General features: G+C 45.0%; 1 protein-coding gene across 1 annotated transcript in view; it reads right to left on the reverse strand.

Annotated features, from left to right (window-relative positions):
- LOC117543637 (A disintegrin and metalloproteinase with thrombospondin motifs 14) overlaps positions 1–15,870 on the reverse strand; it is a 57,633-nt gene that overhangs the window by 15,641 nt on the left and 26,122 nt on the right. The window contains 3 exon segments of the mRNA XM_034212034.1: positions 2,010–2,115; positions 4,872–5,028; positions 8,610–8,693. Coding sequence (XP_034067925.1) covers positions 2,010–2,115; positions 4,872–5,028; positions 8,610–8,693 — 347 coding nt within the window.

Consider the following 15,870-nt stretch of genomic DNA (forward strand, 5'->3'; position numbering starts at 1 on the left):
AATCACAGAGTTAGTCATTCACTGACAGGCTCAGCATGGAGTCCGTCCAATTTACCCCTGCTAGCGGGTTGGATTTCTGCCCTGTCCCTCTGATTTATTGTCATTCAAGTCTGCCTGGCACTTACTCAATGTTTGGTCGCACAGTTCACAGACATTAGCTAACAAGCCTTAGAGACTAATAAGAGGAGAGAAAATCTGTGAAATGGACCAAAAGATCAACATGAAGTACTTTTTGAGCACAGGCAGAAGATGCTAATAAATCCAACTGAAGCTCCACCACTTCACAGACAGTGGATACACCCTGCTGCTACCTTCAACTGATGCCACAGAGCTGTAACTAGATACTGTGATGTAGTAATGGACTTCAAGAAATGGTCTGATACTCTGGTGAATCCACATATGCTTTCTTGTCAGGAGTGTGAGAATGGGGAAATCAATCAAATTCCTTGTCGGTCAATTGAAAGTTATCAGCATGTAGCTAGTTAGCTTAGCATAAAGAGTGGAAAAAGCTAGTCTGTCCACAATAAACTAAATCAGCCTGTACTTCTGAAGCACATTAGTCCGCATTAGCACAAGTAGTATCTTGTTTGATTAATCTAAAGTCTACAAATGATCATTGTGGGTTTTTTGGCAGTTATGTGATGATAAGTGGCTAGTAGTTGAAATGTGTTACCTTGTTCAGAGCAAGCCATAGCTGTTTTCTTCCTGTTTCCAGTTTATCTTTATTTATATATTTCCTATGTTTTGATTGCACGAATTAAGTAACTATGGCAGTTCACATGGACAAGGCATTACTTTGAGCCTCCACCTGCTCAAGGCCCCTGTTTCGTTTTACTTCAGCTTGGGAATGAGTTATCAAATCATCTTTAATTTGGAACTTGACAGTTTGTAGATTATATTGTTGGCAATATGATCATTTGGAGTTACTGATAGTTGAAGCAGGGGCATTTCATGATTCACGGAGACTCTTGTGCGCAAGACTGAACCAGAACTGAGGAAAGATTTAATCATGTTGAAGTCATGAATTGCATTTCATATGCAAACGTGAATAATTTAGGGTTTTCATTTAATTTATATTCTCTATCCATGGACACTACCTGGTGCAGTAGGACTACATTATATTGAAAGGTGTTTCCTATCATATCAGGAGGGGACAAAACAAAAGAATCATCACTCAACAAAATGCGGTACAACACCACTTACTATCGCCCTAGGCCTAATACTTAAACATATCATTTCTATAACAACAACAAATTAGTATTATAGGCATAATAAAAATAGACTTCATGGCTTAACATATGGAATTGCATTAGACCAGGGGTGTGAAACTCAAGGCCCAAGAGCTTGCAAAGAATATAATAGGTTTATCATACGGTTACATGCAGCTTTACAGAAGCACGTTGCCCATAAACTACATGTTCCACAATGCATCTCATTTTGTGTCATGCGCACTGAAGAGACTTGCAATTATTTGCCCTAGACTTCTACTTTCAAACATAGTTAATTATGAAGTTATTACCCTATTCGATAATAATCCAATGCAGAGGCAATAATGTAATATAATACATTATTTTATCTATATGATATATTTATATATATTTTATATAGTTACAACCGGCCCTTTGAGTGCAACAATAATGCTAATGTCGCCCGCGATGAAATTGAGCTTGACACCCCTGCATTAGACTAACAGGCAATAGGTTTAAACCAAACCTTTATAGGCCTATATACAGTCTATGGTTTAAACATGCAGTTTAAGTACATACCTACGTACACAAGTTCATATGAATATTTATACATTTAATAAGTTAGTTGTTTTGACAGCATCTTGACTGACTGATGCTAATGCTAATGCTGAGGCAAGCATATGCTTTATTTTCATCAAACAACAGCGTCCTTAAAGGGCTCCAACTTTGATTACAGACTACCATGCATATCTACCGCCATAATTGGACGCAGTTAGAGCAGCGAGACCCTTCTGGTCCTTTCATCCTTATTCCATTACTCACACATGGCCGGTTTCGTGAGCAACCACAAAGGCGGAGGAGAAGCCGTCCTCGTGGTTCAGAGTGCAGCTCCTCAGTGGGTGGCACATCCCTGTCACTGGAGCGTAACCTGGGCAACAGAAAAGACCACACAGCCCTAATAATCAAGTACCAGGATGAAGGTTGTGACATTCTCGTGGGGTGTTTTTATCATGGTGGAAGATTGGAGCTATGTGAGATGTGATCGCAGGCACTGTGATGGTTTTAATCGTTCTTTGGTAGGCTACATACACAACAAATACATGTCAAGAGGCTGTGATGATGGCTTTGAATGCGTCTTTCAATGATAAACCCACTTGTCTATTAAAGGTGGGGTAGGTAAGTTTCAGAAACCGGCTCGAGTGCACTAAAATTTGAAAGTACACAGCCGAAAAGAATCCGCCCCTTCCTTCAGACTTCCTTACAGAGCACCTCCTCCAACACACATGAACGCGCACATGACGTCAGCAGACTGGTGAAAGTGGCCGCCTGTTGCTGGCGAGTCATTGAAGTACTGCTGCAATGCACGCCCAATGACAGCACGCCCAATGAGTGCACGAGATACATTTGTGCGTGCTAGAGATGGAAGACTGACCGACAGGGCGGCAATCCAATCCGTTTAGCCTGCCTGGCTAAACGGATTGGTTGTACTTTTTACAGTACTACGGCTTCCACAGATGACATTTTTTTATGGATTTTTTGTCAAAGCACTTAAGATATTCATTGCTATCGGGATGTTAAGAGCATTCCATGGAATATAACAAAAAGTGTATCTCGAGCCGGTTTCTGAAACTTACCTACCCCACCTTTAAGTTGGACTGCTTTAATCTGATACAAAAGGTTGTGTTAAGGCTTTTTCAACAAGCTCTCAAACTAAAGTTGAACTAAATGAGGTAGCTGTACAATGTGAAGTTATACAGAGTGAAGGATTTTGGCAGTAAGTCAAGATGCCATTCAATTATTATAAAATACTTCTTTATAAAGAATGTACCCTTAATGGCAGCCTCATCATGAATAAGCGTGGCACTAATTAACAGTCTGCATTATGTAGCATAGACTCCAATAGGGCTGTGAAGGATGTGAAGCTTCTGTCTTACAGCTTTTAGGATGAACACCTTTTCACTGTGCATTAAAAAAATCCCCAAGTAAACAGCAAGCTCAGAAGCCTGTCATCATTACCCAGCTGGCATCCAGCCCAGCATCACAACTTTTCACACAGTTCACCAAACTTTTAAGCAAAGCACAAACATTAAACATGACCCGATCAAGAGGTGTGCAGCGATTCAGCTCAGCATTTTGGTTTGGTTCAGAAGCACCCTTGTTCTGGCCTCCTTTTGGCGGCTTTACAGATAATTTTCATGCTTTCTGACCGTCTGAAGACCTTTTTTTGGCATGCAGGTAAAAAGCAGAAATTCAGCAGACAGACAGCCAGCGATGAACAGTCTTAAAAAGCATCAGGATATTTTGATGGTGTTGAAAAAGAGAAATGTCTGCAGCTGGTCAGCCATAGCAGAGCTTTTCTTTTTTTGCTACAGTGTGATATGATGATGTTTATGAAGGCCAGTTTCTGATCCAGCTGCTTTTTTCTAAATGACAACAAAATAGGCATATTTGATGCTGCAATGAAGCAAAACATGAAAGCAGTGTGGACCTTTATCTGAAAGGCAGATAAAAGAAACTCAATACAATGCAGAATGGGTTCCCATCAAGGGAGGCTTTGCACATTGAAGCGTTAAGGTGCAGCAGCAACAGCTAGGGGTCAAAAATGTGTTTCTACTGCTGATGTCATGAGTGAGGAGAGAGGTGCTCTCTGTCATCTGGTTGATAAACTACTAAAGCAACTGATGGGCAATTAAGTCCTTGGCAAAGAGAGCATTTCAAAAACACTTGACGTCATTCACAAGAATTGATCACAGTGTATTTGTTTCATTATCTGTGTACAAACCTTTATTCAGTTTATTTGCTTTGCAGCTTCTCCACAAACTGAACAGATTTATCATCTCCTTATCCCAACGCCACAATGTCAGTATTTGGATATAGAATCTATCATCTTACAGCTAAACTTTGACAAGAGAGTGTGATGTCTGCTCGTGACCCTGAGACACAGCGTCGGACCCAGCCCAACACAGCGCAAGGTGCCATAGAAACCGCGCTTGTTATGAACATAACACAACAGCAGCTATGGCAACATCTGGAGGTGTGACAAGCAAACCAGGTAGCCTCAGATTATCCTCTAAACATGACACGTGAGCTTTAAAAGTTAAAAATACACACAGGTCAATGCTAAATATTGAACTTGAGCACAGAGGATGTTTGTTCATTCGGGACCAAGATTCTCTGGCAGTTTTGCTGCTCGCTTCAAATATTGTTTTGAAGGGCTGAAAAGAAGAAATACAGCATGAGACAAACGCTGAACATGTATGTTAAGAAACTCCTCCAAACGATTGCATACATGGGGTATTAGGAGTAAGTAGAGATGAGTTCACACTGAACTTCACACAACTAAATATTAAAAAAAACAGTTAGTTTACATAAATCAGAAACTAATAATCATTTCCGTTTTTCTCTACATGCCAAAAAAAACCTTCTTGAAGAAAATTAATCTCAATTGTTCATATCCAGGGTGGCATCAATGTCAAGGTCAGCAAGGTGTTGGAAAGATAATGAGTATTTATTTTCCTGCGAGCTTGCCCTAAGCAGAGTTGGGTTTTTGACCTTATCTGCAGCCTTCGCGTCTATGTTTCCTTTGACCTTACCTGGGCAAGACTTGAAGCCAACCCCTTTTGTGAATGGAAGCAGATATCAGCACTCAGTCTGCACAGTCCTCGATCGAGAAAAATACAGTACCTTGCATACCTGCGGGACCAAAATCTTGCCTTGTGAGGAAGATGGCGTGGTCGTGGTACTCGTCGTCGTCGGGGTCCCGACGCTGCTGCGTGTTGGCCCACCGACAAACCTGCTCCAGGCTGCGGGATGGGTTGCCACGCTCAATCAGGCTTATAGACTGCAAGAAATACAAAGAGCAGGAACAAAGTTTTACCACTCCAACTATGAAAATAAATAATTGCTCAAATGATCAATTCCCTCTAAAGCACACAGCTCTTTTGATGAAAGGAATACACTTCTCACTATTGCACATTTGTTCGGATGTGCATGTACTTTTACTTTGAATATGATGAAAGGTTACCCCATGCTACTTCTCAGGTACTCTTAACCGTGATAAAAGATCAGACTCAAAGCAAAAGCTGGGGCAATAGTTCACAGACTGCAGGTTTTTACATTGGGATTATAGGTATTACTTCTAATGAAAGCTTGTGTTTAATTAGTCATGACGTTTGTTATATGAGAAAATGTGTTGGCTCAATTATTTCATATAATTACTGTCAGTATAACATATTTTTCAGCTCAATGTCACTCTACCTTTTCTACCCATTGTAGAATAATAGAGAGTTATAAAAAACTTCCATCTTTTGTGATACTGCTAAGCAGCATAGGAGGTGAAATAGGGTCCACATTTATCTTCCTAATGGACATAGAGAGATAGTAATGTTTTTACTCAGCAGGAAATATCTCAAATAGCGCAGAAAATGCATTGAACATAAAAACAGCCATTTGTGGCCTTGAAGAACGACTGCAGGCGAATGATTTCCAAGTGGAAACTGCTGTTGGAAACTGAAATAGCATAAAATGTGGAAATAGTTTTCTATGTTCTGAAGATGCAGCCAAATTAAAAACAAGTCAAGGATGAAATAGTGTGACAACAACATAGCTTATACCAGAGGGTAGGTCCAGAAAAACATTTGTCTTTCTTCTGCCATTGTGACACATTCAACACATTGAGTTCATCTAATTGGTGCTGTGTAAACAATATCTCTGCTTTGGCAACCAGACAAGAGAACTAATATGAAAAATGCCAAATCTCCAGGCAGTCGTTCAGTAATGTAGATTAAAATGCACGACAGGATATAAACTCACTGGAGTCACGCTCAGGGCCGCCCTACAGGCCAATCACGCAGGCTGCATGGGGCCCCGCCTTGCGCAGGGGGCCCCGCCCAGAGGGCCTCAGCTGCTGTGCGCAGTTCTCCACTCAGTTCTCCGCGAACCCCGGCTGACACGCGAGAGTGAGAGGTGACAAGGGGAGCACGTCTGTAATCCGACACCGTTGCAATGAATCGACATCTGACCAATCACGGCTTTGATACGGCCACTAGTGCAGGTGAAGAGATGTTGGTGAAAAGACAGTTTCAGTCCGGCGCAAGCAAGAGGGGAAAACAACTAAACTTGAAGAAACTAGAGCATCACTCGAAGGTGGGTTATTGTATGAGTCAAATGTACAACTTGCGAATGTTGTATAAGTCAAATTGCCAATTGCCATATTAAAACATCAGCTGCAATTCACGACATGAAGAAAGCAGTCTCTGCAGAGCATACAGGCTAATGGAGATGCAGTTATTTCCAGCATTCTTTATTTACCATTCATTCAAGTATGTGATGCCTTTTATCTGCTAATGTACAGAAGGAAGAGTGATACACTGTCTGTCTAGTTGGCTTACATAACAGTTAAAGTTTGCAGCCTAAAAAACATGGAGCATTTTTCCCCCTTATATTCATTTTTATGTCAATTTGCACATTTCATGGTGATGCTCAGCCTCTCCCCTTAACTCCTAACAGTCATCGTCATGGTGACGCTCAGCCTCTCCCCTTAACTCCTAACAGTCATCATCATGTCAACCACAACACAGAGAAATACTGATAGAAAGGTGTGTGTAGTTGTTGATACATTGCTGACAGAGGGAACTACATTTGAATACAGATTTAAGAAATATCAGTTTTTGAGCATGTCATAAGCATGTTTTGTCTTGACTATACAACTATATTATAATAAAATAATATAGTATTTATATTATTGAATTGATTATGATTATTATTATTATTATTATTATTATTAGAAGTTGTTTATTTGCATTAATTATATTTTAATCTTTTTGAGGCTAGTATTTGGCAGGAAATGCAGACGTATTCACCTGTAAACGCATACTGAACGACATACATGCACAACCATTTACCTCACTGCATAAAAAAGTGTTGATAATAATAATAAACAGGAATTATATTTGCAAAGTAGCCTACTTTGTTTCCAAACATTTTTTTTCTTCCACTCCTGTCGGTTGGGGGGCGGGGCCTCATCTCACAATGTCACTTGGGGCCCCAAGTTGGCCAGGGGCGGCCCTGGTCACGCTGCTCATAATTTATTTTCCATCTTGACTCCTTACTATATTTATGCATCCAGCCTACAACCCAATATATAAAAGGTTTCATACAATAGCAACAGACAAATAAATCCATTCATATGGATACATTTGTTTGTTTATCTTTGTAACTTCTATGTAAAACCCATTCTCTACGTGCATCTACATACCAAAAATGAATTCGAAAATACTGCTTTATAGTTCTTCTGTTGTCAAAACAGCCAGCATCTAATTAATATTTAATTACAGTAATAAAAGCCAGATGTGACTTCTCAACATGTGTGTGCTCTCAGCTCTGCATCTATTATTACTAACACATAATATCATGGATCTCATTCAGATCCCTGCTGGCTAATTTGCAATATACAGTGCTGAGCAGTGGCTCTAACTCTAACCCTAATTTAACTTAGGCGCTGAGTTAAAATGTGTTTACATGTTTTTTTGCATCCCCTTCAGTGTTTGACGCAATTGCTGTTGTGTTATTCACAAGTGTTCATCTGTCAATCAAACAGTGGCCTGAGGCATAATCAGATCACACGCTGCTAAGAGCCCCAAACCAGCCAGAGGGCCCCAAAATAAATCCAAAATGTGATCTTTCCCTTTTTTCTGTCTCTCTTTTTTTTCTTTCGGTGTCAAATTTGAACTATGCCCAGATAGACTCCCCTAATTATGTTAGGGCTCTCAATTACACATTTTTTTGGTAGAGAGCTATGACAGATAAAATAACTGCATTAACAAGCACACAAAAAACAGAGAGACCAGCTTTTGCAGTACTCAAAGTAATTGGTCACTATAAATCCACTATAAATCCACATGAGCAGCAGCACACACACATTCAAAACAGAGAAACAGCTATTTTGGTTAGCTTAGCTTGGCAAAACTCTTGAAATATGGGGAAATAGTTAGCCTGGCTCCAATTAACAGTAAACAAAACGGCCTACCAGCAACCCTAAAGCTAACTAATTCATATGTTGTATCCATATTAGCCTTTGGAGATTCAAGCTAGCTATTTTTAACTCCATTTATTAGTTGTTGTGTTAAGCTAAGCTAACCGCCTGTTGGCTCCAACTACACACCTGCTGTACATACATGAGAGTGGCATTGATCTTCTTATGTAACTCTGGGCAAAAAGGCAAAACTGTTTCTTTTTGGTTATAAGAAATAAACATGACCTCAATGTATTAAGCTATCTTTTGTCACAGAAAGAAGATAAAGCCATTGAATAGAGACGGATGGGAAGAGTATGGGAAGGTAGACTATTTCATGTGATGTTTCTGTAAGTTATTAATAACCTACTGGGAATGTACATTTATGATTGATGTGTGACGTAGCTCACCTGTCGGTACCCGACCATTATCATGCGAACAAGAACAACATTGATGTTGGTTCCCAAAGATTCATCATGGTAGATTTCATCAACCTGAAAGAAAAGAGACATGTTCTGTCACTGACCTGAGGGATAAGGTGACCAATAACAATTAAGAGCCTGCAGACCATTTACAGGCCATTTTGGTTCATCGTTTTTGACATTTGTAAAAGGACTGAAGAAGAAAATTATGGGGGCAAATCAAAGGCATCAACTGGCATCAAAAGGTTGGAAATAAATAGTGTTGTCAAATATCTGTCTACGGATATTACCAAACTGCACACAGTGAGCCCATGTGGCTCGGATACTGTGTGTGCTTTATACCAGGCGTAATCAAAAACACACAGAAGAACAAGTCACGCTCTTTGTAGTCTGTGCTGCATGGATGAATTAAGTCTTCATCAGAAACACAGTACAAAGATAACTGATTCACCTCTCTTTGGGAAGTCAGACTTTTTTGATCAGATATCTGCTTAGTGGCAAGTAAAAACACACTTGATGCTTATAAGTTGCCTTTTCTAAACATTTAGTGTTTGAGGTAAAGCATCCATCGTCAGCCTATTCAAACAAAGAAGATGTTTTTTTTCCCTCTCTTACTACAAAATTGGCATCATGATGACATAAATTAAGACATTGACAACCATCCAATAAAACCAGTGTTGTTATGCAGTGGCAAAGAAGCCTGACCCTGAAATGTGTCGACTGCTATATGGCTTTTATTATAATGCTGTGGAATGTAATATTTAACCCAGGGCTAAGCTAGGATCCCATTCAAGTCTAATTTCCTTTTGAGTGTGTTTTCGCCAAATGTCGTCACTCATCCAGGGCCCCGTAAAGTCAATCAACTGCTTCGCTTTGCGGTTTATAAATAAAGTTAAGAGGAAAATAAAGAGTGAATTTTTAAAAGTCATTTAGTTGGTTATGGATTGTAATTAACATTTAGCTTCACAAAGCACCCACACATTTCTCAACTGAACTTGTTACTAAGAGGAAACACATGTTTACGACGGGTGTTTTAAGGCACGTGGATCAACACTGCTTATGACACACTCATAAATAAAAATGATATGTTATGTTACAACCTCGAAAAATAGTTCATTCAAAATCTGTGTATAATTTATCATATTGTTCATCATGTGTGCAATATGCAGGGCCCAAGCACAAAATAAAGTGTAATTGCTCTCATCTTTAAGGACATACCAAACATTTTCGATTTATTTTTTCCCCTGGCCAACAGGAGATCAGCTATTTTTGATTTCATGTGATTTTCATTTTACACACATGCCTGAGGACTAAAGACTCTCAAAATGTTTCTGCCATGTTGTGAATTAAACTGTTCTCATTCATAACACTCCGTTCGATGTCTCACTATGGGATGCGCCTCATCGCGGAGCAAACAGAAGCATCAATCTCATTACGCCAATCCTGATTGGCTGGTGATCTTGACGTCAACGTCAAGGAATCACCCCCTATAAGTAGCTTGCCCCACGACGCATGCGTCATTCAAACACCTCTTCTCGCTTCAGAGCACATCTCTACAGTAGCCGGACAAGCTTAACAGTCCACAGACTGAACCCAAATCCAAAACATTTCGGTCGACGGGCGCTCGCCGGCTACTCCTTCTGCTTCGCAAGAAGACGGTAATACTAACACCAGTTAGTATTAAAATCGACCTCGCCGTTTCTTTCCCCGGAAAGTAAGGTAAGGTTTTGATTTTTCTCAAGCTAGCTACGCACCTGTTGCTAGCTAGCTTCCCCTTACTACCGACACCACGGTAGCGAGGACGCTTTTCTTTTTCTCTCTCACGGAGGAGAAAAGGATTAGAAGTATATTGACACACCAGTAAATATTCTTTGAGAACAAAGGACCCACACCGTCCCTTTTTCTCCGGATTAAGGACGGGTTGGTAACACTTTTCTCTCAACGACGTACCTGTTACGAGCGGGTCCTCTCCACGCCACAAGGCGAACAAGATGGACGCCTCTCCCCCTCACACCACAAAGTCAGGGACTCGGAGGCTCGGTCATGCGGCTGCGGGTTGAAGATAGCAGGCACAGACTCACACCAGGTCTGCTCGTCCTGCCTCGGGCTGGAACACGCCCAGGAGGCTATCGACAACCCCGGCTTGTGCCCGTTTCATCCGAAAGAGCCTCCACCGACGGCTAGCACACCAAGCTAGCTTGTTGGAACAGGACTCCCTCATGTCCACTGATTCGCCGTTTGGCAATCAAGACACGGGGGCGTCCGCCGCAGAGACTGAGCCCCTCACTGTGTCGGTCTGGGGCTCACTAACAGTGGCAGCTGCGGAACCGGGATCCCACGCCGTGTCAGGCCGGGACCCGGTGGCGGCAAGAGACGCGGGAACGGAGCCCCACGCCTCACCAGGCGGGAGCTCCCGGCGAGACCTCACCATGGTCTCGCCCGCGGAGGATGTCCTGGAATTAGACTACATGGAGGACGAACAGGACACCTCTGAGTCCCTCTTGTCTGATTCGGATGAGCAAGAAGAAGATATCTTCATGTCATCGGCTCAAACGGCAAAGCCGGGAGCGATGGCTGCTCTCCCGGGCGATAGCACACCAGCATGGACCTGCAGGCCGTGTGTCAGCGCGCTGCGTCTAGGCTAGACATCCCGTGGCCCGAAATGGCCAAGGAGACCGCCAGGTCCCGTTACGAGGGGAAACATTCTCCCCAAGCAACGAGAACCAGGAGGCAACTCCTCCCGGTCTTCCCGGAGATGTTGGATGAGGTGTCGGTCTCGTGGAGGGACCGACCCTTTAGCAACAAGGCCCCAATCCAGGGTGCCTCCTCCCTAGACTGCGACGGTATGGAGAGGCTCGGCCTGCTCCGCATACCGCCGATGGAACTGCTGGTGGCAGCCCACCTCCTACCGAGGATGGGCCCGTCACCAAGCAGGAACCCCACGCTGCCAGCGAAGGTGGACCGTTTCCAGTCGACCATGACTAAACGGTCCTACAGAGCCGCAGCGTTGTCCGCCAGGGCTCTGAACGTTTCCTCACTGCTAACCGCATACCAAGCGGAGCTCTGTGAGGATATGTCGAGTAATCCTGGACCGGCCGTTCTGGACGAGTTGGCCGCGGTCACAGACATTTGTCTCCGTGTCCAACGCTGCGCCGTCCAGGCCACGGGCAAAACAATGGGGATCATGGTGGTGCAGGAAAGAGCTAGATGGCTCAACCTCACCAACCTCCCAGACCGGGAAAAGGAAGATGTGCTTGACATGCCCATCGTTCCAGAGGGGATTTTCGGCTCCGCTCTTGCCTCCATGCAGAGGAGATGCGAGTCGAAAAAGAAGGAGGACGAGGCCCTCCACCTCTGCCTCCCTCGAAGGGCCCAGCCGCTGCCTTCGCAGCGGCAGCCCTTCATCCAAGCTGCCCCGAACCCTGCTCGGTTCAAAATACCGGAAACGCAGAGGTCGCAGTCCGCCCCGAGTCCCCAGCCCAGGCAGGGGACGAGGGCGAGCTGGCCTAGAACATCTCCGGTTCCGGCTGCAGCCCAGGCGCAGCCAACCCAGAATTTCGGCCAGCAGTCGAGGAAGAAGAAGCGAGCGGCGTGACAGCCCCTCCTTCTCCCCTCTGTGACAGAGCTGGAAGTCTACGGTTCCCCAGCTCTAAATGTGTTCCCGCCGCCTCGAGAGATGCCTCAACACCATCCTCAAGTCCGCATAAACACATGTCACACACTTATTGATTTTTCTGTCATAAAACATTTTCCGCTGACGCATCCAGGCTTCGAGCCAAGGGCGCAGCTCGAAAAAATGAAAAGCAAAACAGTAAAAACAATAAACAGTCCGTCAACTGTTCCCCTTCTGAGAGCAGCTACGGCCTCTCTCAAAGGGCGGACAATTGACGGGTCTGTGAAGGCACCACCGTCACGCGCATGCGCAGTGCCGGCTGGGGCCGTAAAGGCACCACCGTCACGCGCATGCGCAGTGCCGGCTGGGGCCGTAAAGGCACCACCGTCACGCGCATGCGCAGTGCCGGCTGGGCCGTGAAGGCACCACCGTCACGCGCATGCGCAGTGCCGGCTGGGCCGTGAAGGCACCACCGTCACGCGCATGCGCAGTGCCGGCTGGGCCGTGAAGGCACCACCGTCACGCGCATGCGCAGTGCCGGCTGGGGCCGTAAAGGCACCACCGTCACGCGCATGCGCAGTGCCGGCTGGGGCCGTGAAGGCACCACCGTCACGCGCATGCGCAGTGCCGGCTGGAGCCGTAAAGGCACCACCATCAGGCGCATGCGCAGTGCCGGCTGGGGTCGTGAAGGCACCACCGTCACGCGCATGCGCAGTGCCGGCTGGGGCCGTAAGGGCACCACCGCCACACGCATGCGCTGTGTCGGTGGGGATTGTCGAAATGGGGCACCACAGTGCTCAGACACTGGAGGGCCCCATAACACAACAAATAGAGACTCAGAGGGGAAGAGACGTGACATCTCAGCTGGCTCTAAGGAGCATACAGCGGGAGATGCTCACGACATCTGCTTGGGTTTCTCAAGACAGTTACACGGAGCTACAGACTCCAAGTCACCGTCACCCCCCCTCGCTTCTCGGGCTATCTGTATCCACAAGCCCGGGGAGAGTCAACCCATATTCTGGAGAGAGAGATTCTCTCTCTCCTAGAAAGGAGGGTTTTATCTATAATGCCCGCCGAGCAGAGTCAGATTACGCAGACAAATGTCCTCGTAAAGCACCTGCTCAACATGGGTCTCATAATAAAACTAAACCCTGCGCGCCACGGTGTGCGGAGAGTATTGGTTATTATGAAATGCGTAGTGGCACTACGCCACTGGCCGCACCCGACTTTTCTAGTACGGGACGTGCCTACGGGTGCTGTCCTTTCACGGAAGGTGGTCACCACGGACGCATGTCTGACAGGCTGATAGGGTATTTACGAAGGTCGCCCGGTGAGGGGTCTCTGGAGCAGAGACCTCCAGCGGGCACGTAAATCACCCGGAGCTTTTAGCGGTGTTCCCCACCCTAAAACGCTTTCTGCCTTCTCTCAGAGGACACCATGTCCTCGTGAGGACAGACAACACGACCACAGTATCGTGTATGAACCGCCAAGGGAGGTTGCGTTGTCTCCAGTCACACACACTGGCACACAAAGCACGGGGCACTATGGGCCTGACCCGTGAGTGGTACAATCTGAATACAGTGGGACTCCCTCAGAAGGTGATAAACACTATTCAGAGTGCGAGAGCTTCCTCCACCAGGTCTCTTTATGACTGTAAGTGGAGGGTGTTTGATGAGTGGTGCCTTCAAGAAGGACACATCTTCTTTCAATGTCCTGTCGGGGTGATTTTATCATTTCTACAGGACTTGATCGATAAACACAGAGCTTTCTCCACGATCAAGGTGTACCTGGCTGCTATTGCTGCATGCCATGTGGGCTTTGAGGGTAAGACGGCTAGCCAACATTCTTTGGTCTGCCGTTTTATGAAGGGAGCTTGCAGGCTCCTCCCTGTCTCCAGGTCACTGGTGCCCTTATGGGACTTGGCAGTGGTTTTAAATGGGCTCAGAATGACCCCATTTGAACCCCTGGAAGGAGCTGACATGAAACATCTGTCACTCAAGACAGTGCTGTTACTGGCCCTGGCATCCACCAAGCGGGTCAGTGATATTCATGCGCTGTCTGTACATCCTTCATGCACTCAGTTCGCCCCAGGGCAAACGAGAGTGTTGTTGAAGCCCAACCCTGCCTTTACACCAAAGGTGGTTGGTTCGTGTACCCCAATTGACATTGAGGCATTTCCTCCGCCGCTGGTTTCCTCCGGAGAACAGCAGCAGGATCTGTTGTGTCCAGTCCGTGCTTTACGCACATATATGGACAGATCAAAGGAGCTTCGTCTTAATGACCAACTCTTTGTGTCCTGGGCTAACCCTCACAAGGGCAAGCCTGTTACTAAGCAACGGCTCTCCCACTGGATTGTGGAGTCAATTGCTTTGGCCTATACGAGTCAGAGTTTGCAAGCACCTTCGGGTCTGCGGGCTCACTCGACTCGGGGCCTGGCTACATCCTGGGCTTTGTTCAAGGGTGTTTCCATCCAAGACATCTGTGCAGCGGCGAGCTGGTCCTCACCGCTCACTTTTGTCCGCTTTTACAGGCTAGACGTCTCCGCTCCAAGTGTGGCCCGAGCAGTGCTGGGCACCTTGTTGAGTCGGGACTCTACCTGTTAAGTTCTGGTTGGTTGGTGATTTTCGAGATAAGCTCGTCTGGCAATACGGGAGCTACAATTTCCCATAGTGAGACATCGAACGGAGTGTTATGAATGAGAACTATAGGTTACTTATGTAACCCCAGTTCTCAGAGTAACATGAAGTGAGATGTCTCACCAGACGGCCCTCCTTGCTATGGTGAAGCGAGAAGAGGTGCTTATTTTGAATGATGCATGCGTCGTGGCGCAAGCTACTTATAGGGGGTGATTCCCTGACGTTGACGTCAAGATCACTAGCCAATCAGGATTGGCGTAATGAGATTGATGCTTCTGTTTGCTCCGCGATGAGGCGCATCCCATAGTGAGACATCTCACTTCATGTTACTCTAAGAACTGGGGTTACGTAAGTAACCTATAGTTTTGCTTTCATTTCTCAATTGGGCTTCCGAGTGACACATAACCACTATTAGCCTGTAATGCATTTTTGATGCTTTTGTTATGCCTGATAACATAACTGTACCGCCAGGTAGCTCAGTGGTTTACCACTGCCGAGTAAGACGGTTTTCCAATCCCAAACTGGCAGAACATTTCAGGCAATGTCCACCCCTCTGTTTTCCCCTTTCAACTCTAATAAAGGCCCTCTCGCCCATAAATACCTTTAAAAAACCTGTGCACTTTGCAATAAGTGGAAAACATTAGCTGAAATATAGCAGCATGGAACATCAATTATTAGTATCATAAGTTACACAATGGCTTTTCAAAATATCTGAACTAAAAATCTCAACAATTCTCTAGGGCTTTAATTACTTCCTACATCAGCTCTTCTGTGGATCTGCATCCTCCTACAAAAACATATTTTAAAACATAACTTTCCCAGATGCTAGCCCCACTGAGAACTGTAATAGGCAATCATTTTAGTGAAACAAACTTTTTTTCTTATTGATGTAGTAGTTAAAAAGGTACACTGAGAGATTTGAGAACTAAAAAACAAAGGAACGAATTCCCCCCCTGGAGCCCAAGACTCATCTTTGGAAGTGTGTGTATGTTTTAATATG

Source organism: Gymnodraco acuticeps, unplaced genomic scaffold (genome assembly GCF_902827175.1).
Source record: "Gymnodraco acuticeps unplaced genomic scaffold, fGymAcu1.1, whole genome shotgun sequence".
In the NCBI taxonomy this organism is placed as follows: Eukaryota; Metazoa; Chordata; class Actinopteri; order Perciformes; family Bathydraconidae; genus Gymnodraco; species Gymnodraco acuticeps.